Below are 14,971 nucleotides of genomic sequence, written 5' to 3' on the forward strand. Positions count from 1 at the left end.
TCCCTCGGCTAAACAGAAACAAGTAAAAAGGCATTAAGTTCGGCCAGGACGAACTTTGGATACCCACCAACTCGGGTAAGTCACTGTTGAATTTTGTTTTGAAAATTTCAACAAAATCGGGTAATACATAAAGCTATTATGGGCTTCAGACCCTTTATCGGCAGATTGGTCTATATGACAGCTATATCTAAATACAGTCCGATCTGAATTAAATTTGAGTCGGATGTTGGGAGGCGTAAAACTACTCACTGCTTCAAATTTCAGCGAAATCGGGTAATAAATAAAGCTTTTGTGGTCTTCAGACCTTTTTGTCGGGAGATCGGTCTATATGGTAGCTATATCTAAATATAGTCCGATCTCAATCATATATGGGTCAGTTGTCGGGAAGCCGTAAGCTACTCAATGTGTCAAATTTCAGCGAAATCGGATAAAAAATAAAGCATTTATGGGCTTTAAACCCTTTATCGGGAGATCGGCCTATATGGCAGCTATATACAAATATAGTCCGATCTGAAACACATTTAGGTCGGATGTTGGGAGGCCTAAAACAACTCACTGATCCAAATTTCAGCGAAATCGGATAATAAATAGAGCTTTCATGGGCTTCAGACCCTTTTATCGGCAGATCGGTATATATGGCAGCTATATACAAAAATCGTCCGATCTGAACCATATTTGGGCCAGAAGTCGGGAAGCCTTAAACTACCCACTGTTTCAAATTTCAGCCAAATCGGATAAAAAATAAAGCATTTATGGGCTTTAAACCCTTTATCGGGAGATCGGCCTATATGGCAGCTATATACAAATATAGTCCGATCTGAACCATATTTGGGTCAGAAGTCGGGAAGCCTTAAACTACTCACTGTTTTAAATTTCAGCCAAATCGGATAAAAAATAAAGCATTTATGGGCTTTAAACCCTTTATCGGGAGATCGGCCTATATGGCAGCTATAGTCCGATCTGAACCATATTTGGGTCAGAAGTCGCGAAGCCTTAAACTACTCACTGTTCCAAATTCCAGCAAAATCGGATAAAAAATAAAGCATTTATGGGCTTTAGACCCTTAATCGGGAGATCGGTCTATATGGCAGCTATATCTAAATATGGACCGATCTAATCCATATTTAGGTCAGATGTCGGTAGGCTTAAAAGAACCCACTGTTTCAAATTTCAGCGAAATCGGATAAAAACTAAAGCATTTATGGGCTTCAGACCCTTAAACGGGAGATCGGTCTATATGGCAGCTATATCTAAATGTAGTCCGATCTGAACCATATTTTGGTCAGATATCGGAAAGCTTTTAGCTACTCACTGTGTCAATTTTCAGCGAAATCGGGAAAAATAAAGCATTTATGGCCGTTAGACCCTTTATCGGCAGATCGGTCTATATAGCAGCTATATCCAAATATGATCCGATTTGGCCCGTTCAAGAACTTAACCAGCGCGCGTCAAAAAGACGTATCTGTGCCAAATTTCAGCTCAATATCTCAATTTTGGAAGGCTGTAAAGTGATTAGAACAGAGGGAAGGACGGACGGACAGATGGTCAGACAGACAGCTGGGCAGACGGATAGATGGACAGACACACGGATCGTTAAATCGTCTTAGAATTTTACGACGATCTGAATATATATATATATATATATATATATATATATATATATATATATATATATATATATATATATATATATATATATATATATATATATATATATATATATATATATATATATATATATATATGGATCTGAACGAGACCCGTAGCCCTGAAAATCTTGATCGCCACTGTCAAAATGATGACATGATGTGGCTCAAACAAAATCGTGCTCTAGCACGATGCTGATATTACTTCAGGATCCGCCCCATAAACTCATCCTTTCAAAACGTGCATGTGTGCCTTCTATACTTATTTGATAGAAGAAAACGGAAAAATTTGATATCCAATTTTAAGGCCAAGTGTTTTGGGGTCGTCTCACCCCTTAAACTCCCCCTAAACGAATGGCAATTGGGGCTCAAATAAAAGAAATTTGAGAGCAGAGCACGATGCTGATATTTTTTTCAGGGCTAAGTTCGTGGAGGCCACCGTAGCGCAGAGGTTAGCATGTCCGCCCTGACGCTAAACGCCTGGGTTCAAATCCTGGCGTGAGCTTCATAAAATTTTCAGCGGTGGTTGTCCCCTACTAATGTTGGCGATATTTGTGAAGGACTTTGCCATGTAGAAACTTCTCCTCAAAAGAGGTGTCGCACTGCGGTACTCTGTTCGGACTCGGCTATAAAAAGAAGGTAAGGTACTCAACTCCAGGTGAATCCAGATTCTTCAACATCAATGTAGAGATTCCATGGGGGCCCAACGCCTTAGATGATTTGGCGTCACGGATGACATTCGTAACTTTGCCTTCGGTAAATTGTGATGGCTGTTCATCGGCTCGGAGACCACGAAAACGACGAATGGTTGCCCTCCTTGCTCTGTCACTCTCGGAATGCACAATAAATTGACGGTTGAACACCCTAGAGCATCTCTTCGGATCAGTCACGGTTATTGTCTTTCTTCTGATTGATAAACGGCGCTCAGCCCAATCTTGGGTGTCGACTTCTTGAGCTTCTAGAGGGCGCAATTCTTATTCGAAATTTTGCGCGTTATGTTTCGGTATAACTTCCATGCCAATTGTGCTAAGTATGATCAAAATCGGTTCATAGCCTGATATAGCTGCCATATAAACCGTTATTGTATTATTGGAAATTGCTTAAATGGCAACTCTGCTGCAAATATCCTTGCCGTTTATTGCTCTCTCCCGCTCTTTTGCTCATAAAATATTAAAAAGCTTAGTTTATGGGTATTGGAAATGGAAACCTTGAGGGATTTTAAAGTGATTTTCCACACTCGTGGTGGTAACGCTATGTCGTACCATGTTGGTCGTTATGTGCAGTTACATTCGATTACATCGTCGTTGGAATAATGGAAAGAAAATCACATCGCATTTCGTATAAGTTCAAAACCATAAAAAATGTAAATGGCAATGTTAAAAATGGTGATAGCATCACTTGTGTGTATGTGTGCTGGTACATGCGTTATTCGCTATCATTCACCCACACACCCACATATGTTTGGCATTGTATTTAGCCGATTAGGCAAGGTCAGGTGAATTTTCTATTGCTGGCGGACAATAGGGGCTATTGTTGGACTATAAAAATGGGACATATTTTTCCAAGGTCATTTTATTATTGGGAATTTATTGAAGTGGCAACGCACATTTACCCTGGCAAGGCAAAAGAAGAAGAAGAGACCAAATCCTGTTCTAATAAGGATTTGGTCTCTAGACATTTTAATGAGAGTATAAATAAATTTTACTTACAAATGGTAGCAATAGTACCCCAAGAAAAAAAGTTTAATATATATAAACCTCTAAAGAAAATGTTTTATAAATATTTCTCTAAAAATGAAATGGGAAATATTGTTTTAATAAAATTTTTATAACAATTTTTTGTGGGCCCCAAAGCTTTAAATCGAGAGATCGGTCTATATGACAGCTATATCCAAATCTTGACCGATCTAAGCCAAATTGAAGAAGGATGTCGAGAGGCCCAACACAACTCAGAGTTCCAAATTTGGACAAAATCGGACAATAAATGCCCCTTTTTGGCCGCAAGATATTAAATCGACAGATCGGTCTATATGACAGCTATATCTAAATCTGGACCGATCTGGGCCAAATTGAAGTAAGATGTTACAGGTACTAACACAACTCAGTGTGCCAAATTCCAGCAAAATCGGACAATAAATGCAACTTTTATGGGCCCAAAACCCTAAATCGAGAGATCTGTCTATATGGCAGCTATATCCAAATCTGGACAGATCTGAGCCAAATTGAAGAAGAATGTCGAAGGGCCCAACACAACTCACTGTCCCAAATTTCGGCGAGTAAATGCGCCTTTTATGGGCCCAAAACCTTAAATCGAGTGATCGGTCTATATGACAGCTATATCCAAATCTGGTCCGATCTGCGCCAAACTGAAGAAGGATGTTGTCCGAAATTTGGGCAAAATCGGACAATAAATACGCCTTTATGGCCGCAAGACCTTAAATCGAGAGATCGGTCAATATGACAGCTATATCCAAATCTGGACCGATCTGCGCCAAACTGAAGAAGGATGTTGAAGGGCCTAACGCAACTCACTGTCCCAAATTTCGGCGAAATCGGACAATAAATGCAACTTTTATGGCCCAAAACCCTAAATCGAGAGATCTGTCTATATGGCAGCTATATTCAAATCTGGGCAGATCTGAGCCAAATTGAAGAAAAATGTCGAAGGGCCCAACACAACTCACAGTCCCAAATTTCGGCGAGTAAATGCGTCTTTTATAGGCCCAAAACCTTAAATCGAGTGATCAGTCTATATGGCAGCTATATTCAAATCTGGACCGATCTGAGCAAAATTAAAAATAGATGTCTACTGGCCTAATACAACTCTCTGTCCCCAATTTCACCGAAATCGATTAATAAATGTGCGTTTTATGGGCCCAAAACCTTAAATCGTGTAATCGGTCTATATGACAGCTATATTCTAATCTGGACCGATCTGAGCTAAATTGAAGAAGGATGTCGAAGGGCTTAACTTAACTTACTGTACCAAATTTCAGCAACATCGAATAATAAATGTGGCTTTTATGGGCCTAAGACCCTAAATAGGTGGATCGGTCTATATGACAGCTATATCCAAATCTGAACCGATCTGTGTCAAATTGAAGATAGATGTCGAAGGGCCTAACACAACTCACTTCGATAAATTTTGGCGAAATCGGGTAATAAATGCGCCTTTTATGGGTCTAAGACCCTAAATCTAGAGATCGGTCTATATGGCAGCTATATCCAAATCTGGATCGATCTGGGCCAAATTGAAGAAGTATGTCGAAGGGCCTAACACAACTCACTGTCCCGAATTTCAGCAAAATCGGATAATAAGTGTGGCCTTTATGGGCTTAAAACCCTAAATCGGCGTATCGGTCTATATGGCAGCTATATCCAAATCTGAACCGATCTGGGCCAAATTGAAGCAATATGTCGTGGGGCCTATCATAGCGCACTGTCCCAAATTTCAGCAAAATTGGATAAGAAATGTGGCTTTTATGGGCCTAAGTCCCTAAATCGGCGGATCGGTCTATATGGGGGTTATATCAAGATATAGTCCGATATTGCCCATCTTCGAACCTAACCTGCTAAAGGAGAAAAAAAAAAATCTGTGCACAGTTTCAGCTTAATATCTTTATTTTTAAAGAAATTTTTAAGTTAGGAATTCCTTTGGTTCATGTCTGGTATTGTGTCCCCACCTAAGTGCCGGTATCTGTTAGACGCGAAAGCCGGGATATGACAAAGGAAATGCTCCAACGTCTCATCATCTTCCCCGCATGCCCAACAGATGCTTTCACATGCCGCACCGATTTTACATAAGTGAGCTCATACTCCTATGTGTCCCGTTATGATACCAAGAGCTATACTGACCTACTTCTTATTTCCTTTCAGTGATAGCCTCGTCTTCTCACGATCTGGTTCCCCCTATAGGACTTTCGTCGTCCTACCGACCGTTTCGCTGTTCCACAATGTTGCATGCGCATTCGCCGCCCACTCCTTTAACTCAGACTGCGTCGACCCGAAAGGCTTCGGGTTAACCAAGTTTGTTGACGGCAGTCCTCTGGCCTTCACCGCCAAATCATCTGCCCTTTCATTCCCCCTTGCTCCGTTATGGCCCGGCACCCAAACGATGCGGATTTTGCCATCCTCGGAGAAGGCGTTAATCTCCTTCTTACACTCCAAGATTGTTCGTGACCTTACCGTCCTGGTAGTTATTGCCTTTATGGCAATTTTACTGTCCGTAAAGATGTTCACACTCGACGTCCTCGCGTTAGCACCATACCACTTCACGCATTCCGTGATCGCCCGGATCTCCGCCTGCAGGACCGTATTATGATCAGGCAGTCTAAAACAGATCTCAGTCCCTGGGTTCTCAATGTAGACACCCAGGCCCACTCTGTCCTCTAGCTTTGATCCATCCGTGTAACATGATCTTTCAGATGACAATACTAGGGTTTCGTCAACCCAAGACTGTGCCGATGGCAGCAGTGCCTCGCACTCTACTTCAAGGTTCATCTCAGGTATCCGATCGGAAACATCTTCCCTTCCTTCCAGGTTTCCTATCGTCGCCTCGATTATACCACTATGGCATGAGCTGCTCCCATCCTCAATCAATTCACCCATCGCCTTAAGTCTCATAGCGGCAGTGGCTGCCTCACACTTAATCTGCATGCCAATGGGTCGGATATCTAGAATAGCCTCCAGTGCCCTAGTGGGCGTGGTCCTCATCGCTCTGCCTATGCCAAGACAACATGTTCTCTGAACCTGTTGTATGGTCCTTATGTTGCACTTTTTCTCTATACCAGTCCACCAAACTACTAAGACGTAAGTAAGTGCATTGACTTTCCTGTCACTGCACTGCCTGATGTCATCGTATTAGGTTCTTTGCCTAACCTAGTCTTCTGACTGTTTATGGAGTCGGTAGTGGTTCAATCGTCGGGTCCCTGTTCGTTAGGCTGTATTGATTTTTCATTCCCTGTATTGCCTGATGTCTCAATACTAGGTTCTTTGTCTATCTTAGTCCTCCAAATCTTAAGTGGGCTTCTTGGGAGTAGTAGGATCCTCAGATCATCGGCTCCCTGTTCGTTAGGCTTGAGACTCCTGTCCCCGCGCTGCCTAAAGTTTTAATATAAGGATCTTTACCTTTCTCAGTATTCCGAATCTTGAAGTCGGTCATGGGACCGTCGTCTGCGTTGGGTCTCTCGCCACTGCACTGCCTGATATTTTAGTATTAGGATCTTTGCTTATCCTAGTCTTTCCAATATTGTTAGAGGCCATGATTGTCTCGTTATCAGCCCCCTGTTCGTTGGGTGGTATAGAGTCAACTGCCACTGCACGGCCTGATGTCTCAAAATGAGAATTTCTGCCTATCCTAGTCTTCCCAATCTTGAAAAAGACAGCTTTGCTCCCTTAGTGGGCCATGCCTTTAGTTTTAGTCCAACTGTTCACGGAGACTTGATCAATGCCAACCACAAGGAGAGTTCCTTCCTCCTTCTCCTCCCTGTGCTAGACCTCCCACTTCTCTGCGACCAAACCTTGATTTTGCTTGCCCAAGAATCCCAACATGTGTTCCGTCAGAAATTTACTGCCCCATCCCTTGATGAAGACCGTCGGCTTTGTGAGCTGGGGGATATTTATCTTTCTCACCAGGTCGAGCTTTGCGCCCTCCCAGGGAGCGTGGATACCTCTGACGAGCTGTTTGACGGTATCAATAGATTCCGCCGATGCAAAACGCAGCGTAAAGATGTCCCCGCTATACTCGCAGCTCATCATTTGTATGGGTGGACCCTCTACAGAGTTCCAGACATGTTCGAAAATCCAATATTTAACCAGATCCTCCAGTTGGGACCGATGATATGGTGGAATTCTACCAGATGCACAGCCGATATTGATGACTGCATAGGTCCGCTCATCTCTGTTGTGCTCATCTCTGTTGCGCTCATCTCTGTTGTGCTCATCTCTGTTGTGCTCATCTCTGTTGTGCTCATCTCTGTTGTGCTCATCTCTGTTGTGCTCATCTCTGTTGCGCTCATCTCTGTTGTCCTTGTTACTTTGAGGTTAGAGGGCGGCTCTTTACCATTCTCAGCGATCATTTTCCCCTTCCATGATGGCTGTGGTCTCAGTCTCAGGAAGTCACAGTCTTTCATGAAGACTTCCTTCGTTCTTGTTCCGACTTTGTCTACCTCCGCAGGACACTGTCTGGTGTCTCCTTTGCGAGATGGCTGGCTTGGTTTTCCCAGTGGGGAGCCCTTTTTCTTCTTCAGCATTTTAGCAGTGTTATGCTCTTCGGGAGATCTGATTCTTTTTCCAGCTTCCGTAGAAGATGTCCCGCCTATACTCGCAGCTCATCATTCGCATGGGTGGACCCTCTACAGAGTTCCACACATATTCGAAAATCCGATAGATCCCACTTGGGACCGATGATCTGGTGGAATCCTACCCGATGCACAGCCGATATTGATGACTGCATAGGTACGCTCATCTCTGTTGTGCTTTCTTGCCATTTTGGCGTAAAAGGGCGGCTCCTTATCATTCTCAGCGACCATCTTCCCCCTCCGTGATGGCTGTGGTCTCAGTTTCAGGAAGTCACAGTCCTCCATGAAGACTTAGGGGCCGTGCGCGTTTCCTTTGTCCCTTTTCCGACTTTGTCTACCTCCGCAGGACACTGTCTGGAGTCTCCATTGCGGGATGGCTGGCTTCGTTCTCCCAGAGAACCTGAAAGCGGGGAGCTCTTTTTCTTCTTCAGCATTTTAGCAGTGTTATGCTCTTCGGGAGATATGATTCTTTTTCCAGTTTCCGTCGAAGATGTCCCGCCTATACTCGCAGCTCATCATTCGCATGGGTGGACCCTCTACAGAGTTCCACACATTTTCGAAAATCTGATTGTTAACCAGATCTTCCATTTGGGAGTGATAATCTGGTGGAATCGTACCGGATGCATAGCCAATATTGATGACTGTACAAGTCAGCTCATCTCTGTTTTGCTTCCTTGCCACTCTGGCGTAAGAGGGACGGCTCCTTACCATTCTCAGCGACCATCTTTCCCTTTCGTGAAGACTCAGGCTCAGACTTCTCCATGAAGACTCAGGGGCCGTGCGCTCATCCTTTGTTCCTGTTCTGACTTTGTCCACCTCCGCAGGACACTGTCTGGAGTCTCCATTGCGGTATGGCTGGCTTGGTTTTTCCAGAGTACTTGAAAGCTAGGAGCTCTTTTTCTTCATCAGCATTTTAGCAGTGTTATGCTCTTCGGGATATCTCATTCTTTTTTCAGCTTCCGCAGAAGTGCTTGGAATGTCAGTTCTATCCCTTCCAGCATCCTGCACTTTCGCTCGATTGCGCTGTCGGTAAATACGCCTCTGTCTCCTTTGTTGTGCACCGGATCGCTTTCCCGGTCTGCTTGTGAGCTTAGCAAAGCCATCGTTCACTTCTGCCGTCATCCTGATGCCCTCATCGCTCGATTCGGCTGTGATGACAGTTTCATTGGCACCTTCGCTGTCTGAATCCGATTCAGAAACACCACCTTTACTTAAAGTCTGGGGATGAACTGTTCATCCCTCTGGTTTATCTGTCTCTTCCTCATTAATTAGTCTGACGACTAGTTGTGCGCTTGAAGCATTAATCTGGACTACGGGTGCAAAGGCACCCACACCTATAGGAGGGGAGGACAACACGCTACGGTCTGACCCCACCACCGTAGCTGTTGAGTCTTTGGAGTCCATTTTTGGCCTACTCTAAAAGGCTTTAACATTTTATCGTAATAGGTAGTAACTACATAAGGCCTTAACATTTTATCGTAATAGGTAGTAACTATTCCGAGATAAAGATAGAATGGGGGTATACTAATTTCGTCATTCTATTTGTGGCACCTCGAAATATAGACCTCTAAAGTATATCTTTTTTTGATCGTCATGTCATTTTAAGTCGATCTAGCCAAGACCGTCCGTGCGTCCTTCTGTCCGTCCGTCCGACTGTTCGTCCGTCCGTCCGTCTGTTCGTCCGTCTGTTCGACAGTCTGTTCGACAGTCTGTCCGTCCGTCTGTTCGTCCGTCTGTCCGTTCTTCCGTCTGTCAAAAGCACGCAAACTTTCAAAGGAGTAAAGCAAGGCGCTTGAAATTTTGCACAAATACTTTTGATTAGTGTAGGTCGGTTGGGATTGTAAATGGGCCAAATAGGTCAATGTTTTGATACAGCTGCCATATAAAGCGATCATGGGTCTTGACTTCTTGAGCCTCTAGAAGGCGCAATTCTCGTCCGATTTGACTCAAATTTTGCACGTGGTGTTTTGGTATCACTTCCAACAACGGTGCTGAGTATGGTTGAAATCGGTTCATAACCTGGTATAGCTGCCATATAAACCGAACTGGGATCTTGACTTCTTGAGCCTCTAGAGGGCGCAATTCTCATCCGATTTGACTGAAATTTTGCACGTGGTGTTTTGGTAGCACTTCCAACAACGGTGCTAAGTATGATTAAAATCGGTTCATAACCTGGTATAGCTGTCATATAAACCGATCTGGGAGCTTGACTTCTTGAGCCATTAGAGGGCGCAATTCTCATCCGATTCGGTTGAAATTTTGCATGATGTGTATTATTATGATTTCCAATAACTGTGCTAAGTATGGCTCAAATCGGTATATAACCTGATATAGCTGCCATATAAACCGATCTGGGATCTTGACTTCTTGAGCCTCTAGAGGGCGTAATTCTCATCCAATAAGGCTGAAATATTGCATGAGGTGTATTATTACGGTTTCCAATAACTGTGCCAAGCATGATTCAATTCGGTTCATAACCTGATATAGCTGCCTTATAAATCGATCTGGGATCTTGACTTCTTGAGCCGTTAGAGGGCGCAATTCTCGTCCGATTTGACTGAAATTTTGCACGTGGTGTTTTGGTATTACTTCCAACAACGATGCTGAGTATGGTTGAAATCGGTTAATAACCTGATATAGCTGTCCGATAAACCGATTTTGGTTCTTGACTTGTTGAGCCTCTAGAAGGGGCAATTCTCGTCCAATTTGACTGAAATTTTGCACGTGGTGTTTTGGTATCACTTCCAACAACGGTGCTGAGTATGGTTGAAATCGGTTCATAACCTGGTATAGCTGCCATATAAACCGATCTAGGATCTTGACTTCTTGAGCCGCTAGAGGGCGCAATTCTCGTCCGATTTGACTGAAATTTTGCACGTGGTGTTTTGGTATTACTTCCAACAACGGTGCTGAGTATGATTAAAATCGGTTCATAACCTGGTATAGCTGTCATATAAACCGATTTTGGGTCTTGACTTCTTGAGCCTCTAAATAGAAGGGGCAATTCTCATCCGATTTGACTGAAATATTGCATGAGGTGTATTATTACGGTTTCCAATAACTGTGCCAAGCATGATTCAATTCGGTTCATAACCTGATAAAGCTGCCTTATAAATCGATCTGGGATCTTGACTTCTTGAGCTTCTAGAGGGCGCAATTCTCATCCGATTTGGCAGAAATTTTGTACAACGGCTTCTCCCATGAATTTCAACATACGTGTCTAATATGGTCTGAATCGATCTATAGCTTGATACAGCTCCCATATAAACTGATCTCCCGATTTCGCTTCTTGAGCCCCTACAAGCGACAATTCTTATACGAATGGACTAAAATTTTACCCAAATGACTTCTACTATGGTCTTCAACATTCAATTCACTTATGGTCCCAATCGGACTATAACTTGATATAGCTCTATTAGCATAACAGTTCTTATTAATTATTCTATGTTTGTCTAAAAAGAGATACCGCGCAAAGAACTCGACAAATGCGATCCATGGTGGAGGGTATATCGGATTCGACCCGGACGAACTTAGCACGCTCTTATTTGTTTTTTTTTTTCTTTGAGGAGCGAAATAAAAACACGTCCACTCCACTCAAACTAACCAACCGCCTCTCTGACCTAACCTTTGAATTCGAAATCTGAAATTTTCCCTAAGGACAAATTTTCTCTAACGCCAAACACTTAAACCCATTTTCTTTAAAAACAAATCAAATTTTTTTATAAAACTAGATCTTCATGGGATGATATCCTTCTCCATTTTACCCTCATCGCTTTTAAAGCCTAGTACCAAATGGAACTTTAAAATTGTTTACCTTTTGCTTAATCTATTTCATGCGTGTTGGGCCTACTTACATGTCTTCTCGCCTTCACCACCTGGCAACGTATCGCCATCATCTCTAATTGCTTTGTTGCCAGAACGTTTGCCCTGATGCGATTGTGATTTTAACATTTGACGTTGTTTTCCTTTGTTGCCACCATTGAGGGGCTGTGGGGCACCAGCATTGGATAAGCCAGAGGTGGCAGAAAATTTCTTCTCCAAATGTTTGCGTCCACCACCATTGGAGCCAGCTCCGGCTCCAGTACCCGAAAGCGTTGAGCCATTTTCACGTGTGCCCGAATTTTTATTTAGTTTTTTATTGTTGTTGTTGTTGCTGCCGCCTTTTTGACGTTTACCACCATTGCCATTACCATTGCCCACACCGGTCGCAACAGTCGTGGGATTTTGTTTATCTACTGCGGCACCTCGGGCAGCACGCACTAGAACATCGCCCGAATCGAGGGACAAAACCAATTTGGATGAGGCAGATAATGCGGGCGAATACAATGGCTGTGCCTCGTCGTTATCGGGGGTGGCGGCGGCGGCGGTCTTCGTGTGTCTTTTGCCGTATTTGCTAGATTTCAGTTTCCGAGCTGAATTTCCATTTTGGTGAATGTTGGTGGCGGAGCTAGTTCTGCCGCCGGATGACGACGATGCCAAGTTCTTTGAGCCATAAATCAATGTCGGCTGAAAGGCCAACATGGCCAACAGCAGCACGGATGCTATTACGAGATTCATTTTGGAAATGAGTTAAATCTTCGACCACAAACACCGCACAAGGATGTGTAGCAGAGCAGAGCACAGTACAACAGCACTAGAGCCTCAATGTAGCTTGAAACTGACGCTGATAGTAAATTTGTGGACAACAAACTCTGGTTGAGTTTGTTTTCGGCGCCAAAAAGTAGTCAAATGGGAGTTACTGTTTCCTGTGGCTTTGTAGCAATGGATGATGAGCTTTCCCTAGCCCCGTTTTGGCTTTCGCTAGAGCCAAACTGTTTCAAACTAGTTTTGCGGTTGCAGCCAAAATCTGTAAAAGGTAACAGAAAGAAAATAAAAATGAGCATGCCTTTGTTGCATCCAAAAAAAAAAAAAAATAATCGAAATCAGAATAAAACGGAAAACAGGAAATGGAAAATGAGAGTTACACAGGTACACACACACACACTCACAGATATACACTCACGTAGAAAAAAACACCAAGCACCAAATACCAGAATGCCACAAAATAAAATATGCATGTAAGTCAACATCATTTACATTGTTATCGTTTTACACACAGAGAATGTCAACATTGTTAGCTTGAGTATACTTGGCTTGGGGGTGGGGGAAGTAGATCAAAATGTAGGCTGAGCAATGTAATGTGGTGAAGGAGTGAATGTGCTGGGAAATCTGTTGGCGCAAATACATTTTAATTATTTTAAACTACTTTCGTTGAAATGTTGCCAAAAAACCAAAACTTTGGAAATGTGTCACCAAAGCATATGCTAAGATTATGCCAGCCTGTAGTACAGTGGGTCAAGGCAGGTTATTGCTCTGGGTTGTTTGTGGTGTATTGAGTGGTATTGAGAATAGTGCTTGTGGTAAGAATCTTTGGAGAAACTTTTTATTGAAATTTTGCTTGATTTACTGGAGGCTCTATACTAAGGCGAAAACATGTGCAAGCATAAAAGCGAAGTAAAATTGTCTAAAAGGGCTTCATGGGTCTATTTTTTGCAGATGGATTATTAAACATTCCCTATCAAATTTTGAGCAAATATATTCAAATTGAATTAACTACGGTTGACGAATAATAAAATTATTGCAAATTACCCAAAATCTGACGAACATATATATGGGAGCTATATCTAAATCATAACTGATTTCGAGCAAACTTCTCAGATATTGTGGTAGTCGTCGAGGAAAGAGTTGTGCAAAATTTTGGGAGGATTGGTCAATAAATGCGCTTGCAGTGGCTCGTGGAATGAAAATCGGACGATATACATATATGGCAGCTATATCCAAATCTGAACCGATTTCTATGAAATTCACCAGTGATGTCGAGGGTCAAGAGAAACCCCTTCCTGCCAAATTTCGTGAGAATATGTTAACAAATTAGCACTTTATTGCAATATTTCTCAAAATCGGACGAACATATATATGGGAGCTATATCTAAATCTGAACCGATTTTGAGCAAACTTTTCAGATATTGTGGTACTTGTCAAGAAAAGCATTGTTCAAAATTTTGGCAAGATGGGTCAATAAATGCGCTTGCAGTGGCTCTTGGAATGAAAATCGGACGATATACATATATGGCAGCTATATCCAAATCTGAACCGATTTCTATGAAATTCATCAGTCATCTCGAGAGTCAAGAGAAACCCCTTCCTGCCAAATTTCGTGAGAATAGGTTAACAAATTAGCACTTTATTGCAATATTTCTCAAAATCGGACGAACATATATATGGAAGCTATATCTAAATCTGAACCGATTTCGACATAACTTCTGAGATATAGTGGTAGTCGTTGAGGAAAGAGTTGTGCAAAATTTTGGCAAGATGGGTCAATAAATGCGCTTGCAGTGGCTCTTGGAATGAAAATCGGACGATATACATATATGGCAGCTATATCCAAATCTGAACCGATTTCTATGAAATTCATCAGTCATCTCGAGAGTCAAGAGAAACCCCTTCCTGCCAAATTTTGTGAGAATAGGTTAACAAATAAGCACTTTAATGCAATATTTCTCAAAATCGGACGAACATATATATGGGAGCTATATCTAAATCTGAACCGATTTTAAGCAAACTTTTCAGATATTGTGGTACTTGTCAAGGAAAGCATTGTGCAAAATTTTGGCAAGATTGGTCAATAAATGCGCTTGCAGACGCTCGTGGAATGAAAATCGGACGATATACACATATGGCAGCTATATCCAAATCTGAACCGATTTCTATGAAATTCACCAGTAATGTCGAGGGTCAAGAGAAACCCCTTCCTGCCAAATTTCGTGAGAATAGGTTAACAAATTTGCACTTTATTGCAATATTTCTCAAAATCGGACGAACATATATATGGAAGGTATATCTAAATCTGAACCGATTTCGACATAACTTCTGAGATATAGTGGTAGTCGTTGAGGAAAGAGTTGTGTAAAATTTTGGGAGGATTGGTCAATAAATGCGCTTGCAGTGGCTCGTGGAATGAAAATCGGACGATATACATATATGG

The 14,971-nt window shown here is 42.4% G+C and overlaps 1 protein-coding gene across 4 annotated transcripts in view; it reads right to left on the reverse strand.

The window, feature by feature from the left end:
- The window catches only part of LOC106091103 (uncharacterized), a 316,167-nt gene that overhangs the window by 30,555 nt on the left and 270,641 nt on the right, over nt 1–14,971 (reverse strand). For all 4 annotated transcript variants that reach the window (XM_059360640.1, XM_059360638.1, XM_059360639.1 and 1 more), the window contains one exon: nt 11,799–12,790. In XM_059360640.1, coding sequence (XP_059216623.1) covers nt 11,799–12,501 — 703 coding nt within the window. In that variant the 5' untranslated portion in view covers nt 12,502–12,790. The remainder of the gene's footprint in view (nt 1–11,798; nt 12,791–14,971) is intronic.

Source organism: Stomoxys calcitrans, chromosome 1 (assembly GCF_963082655.1).
Source record: "Stomoxys calcitrans chromosome 1, idStoCalc2.1, whole genome shotgun sequence".
Classification (NCBI taxonomy): domain Eukaryota; kingdom Metazoa; phylum Arthropoda; class Insecta; order Diptera; family Muscidae; genus Stomoxys; species Stomoxys calcitrans.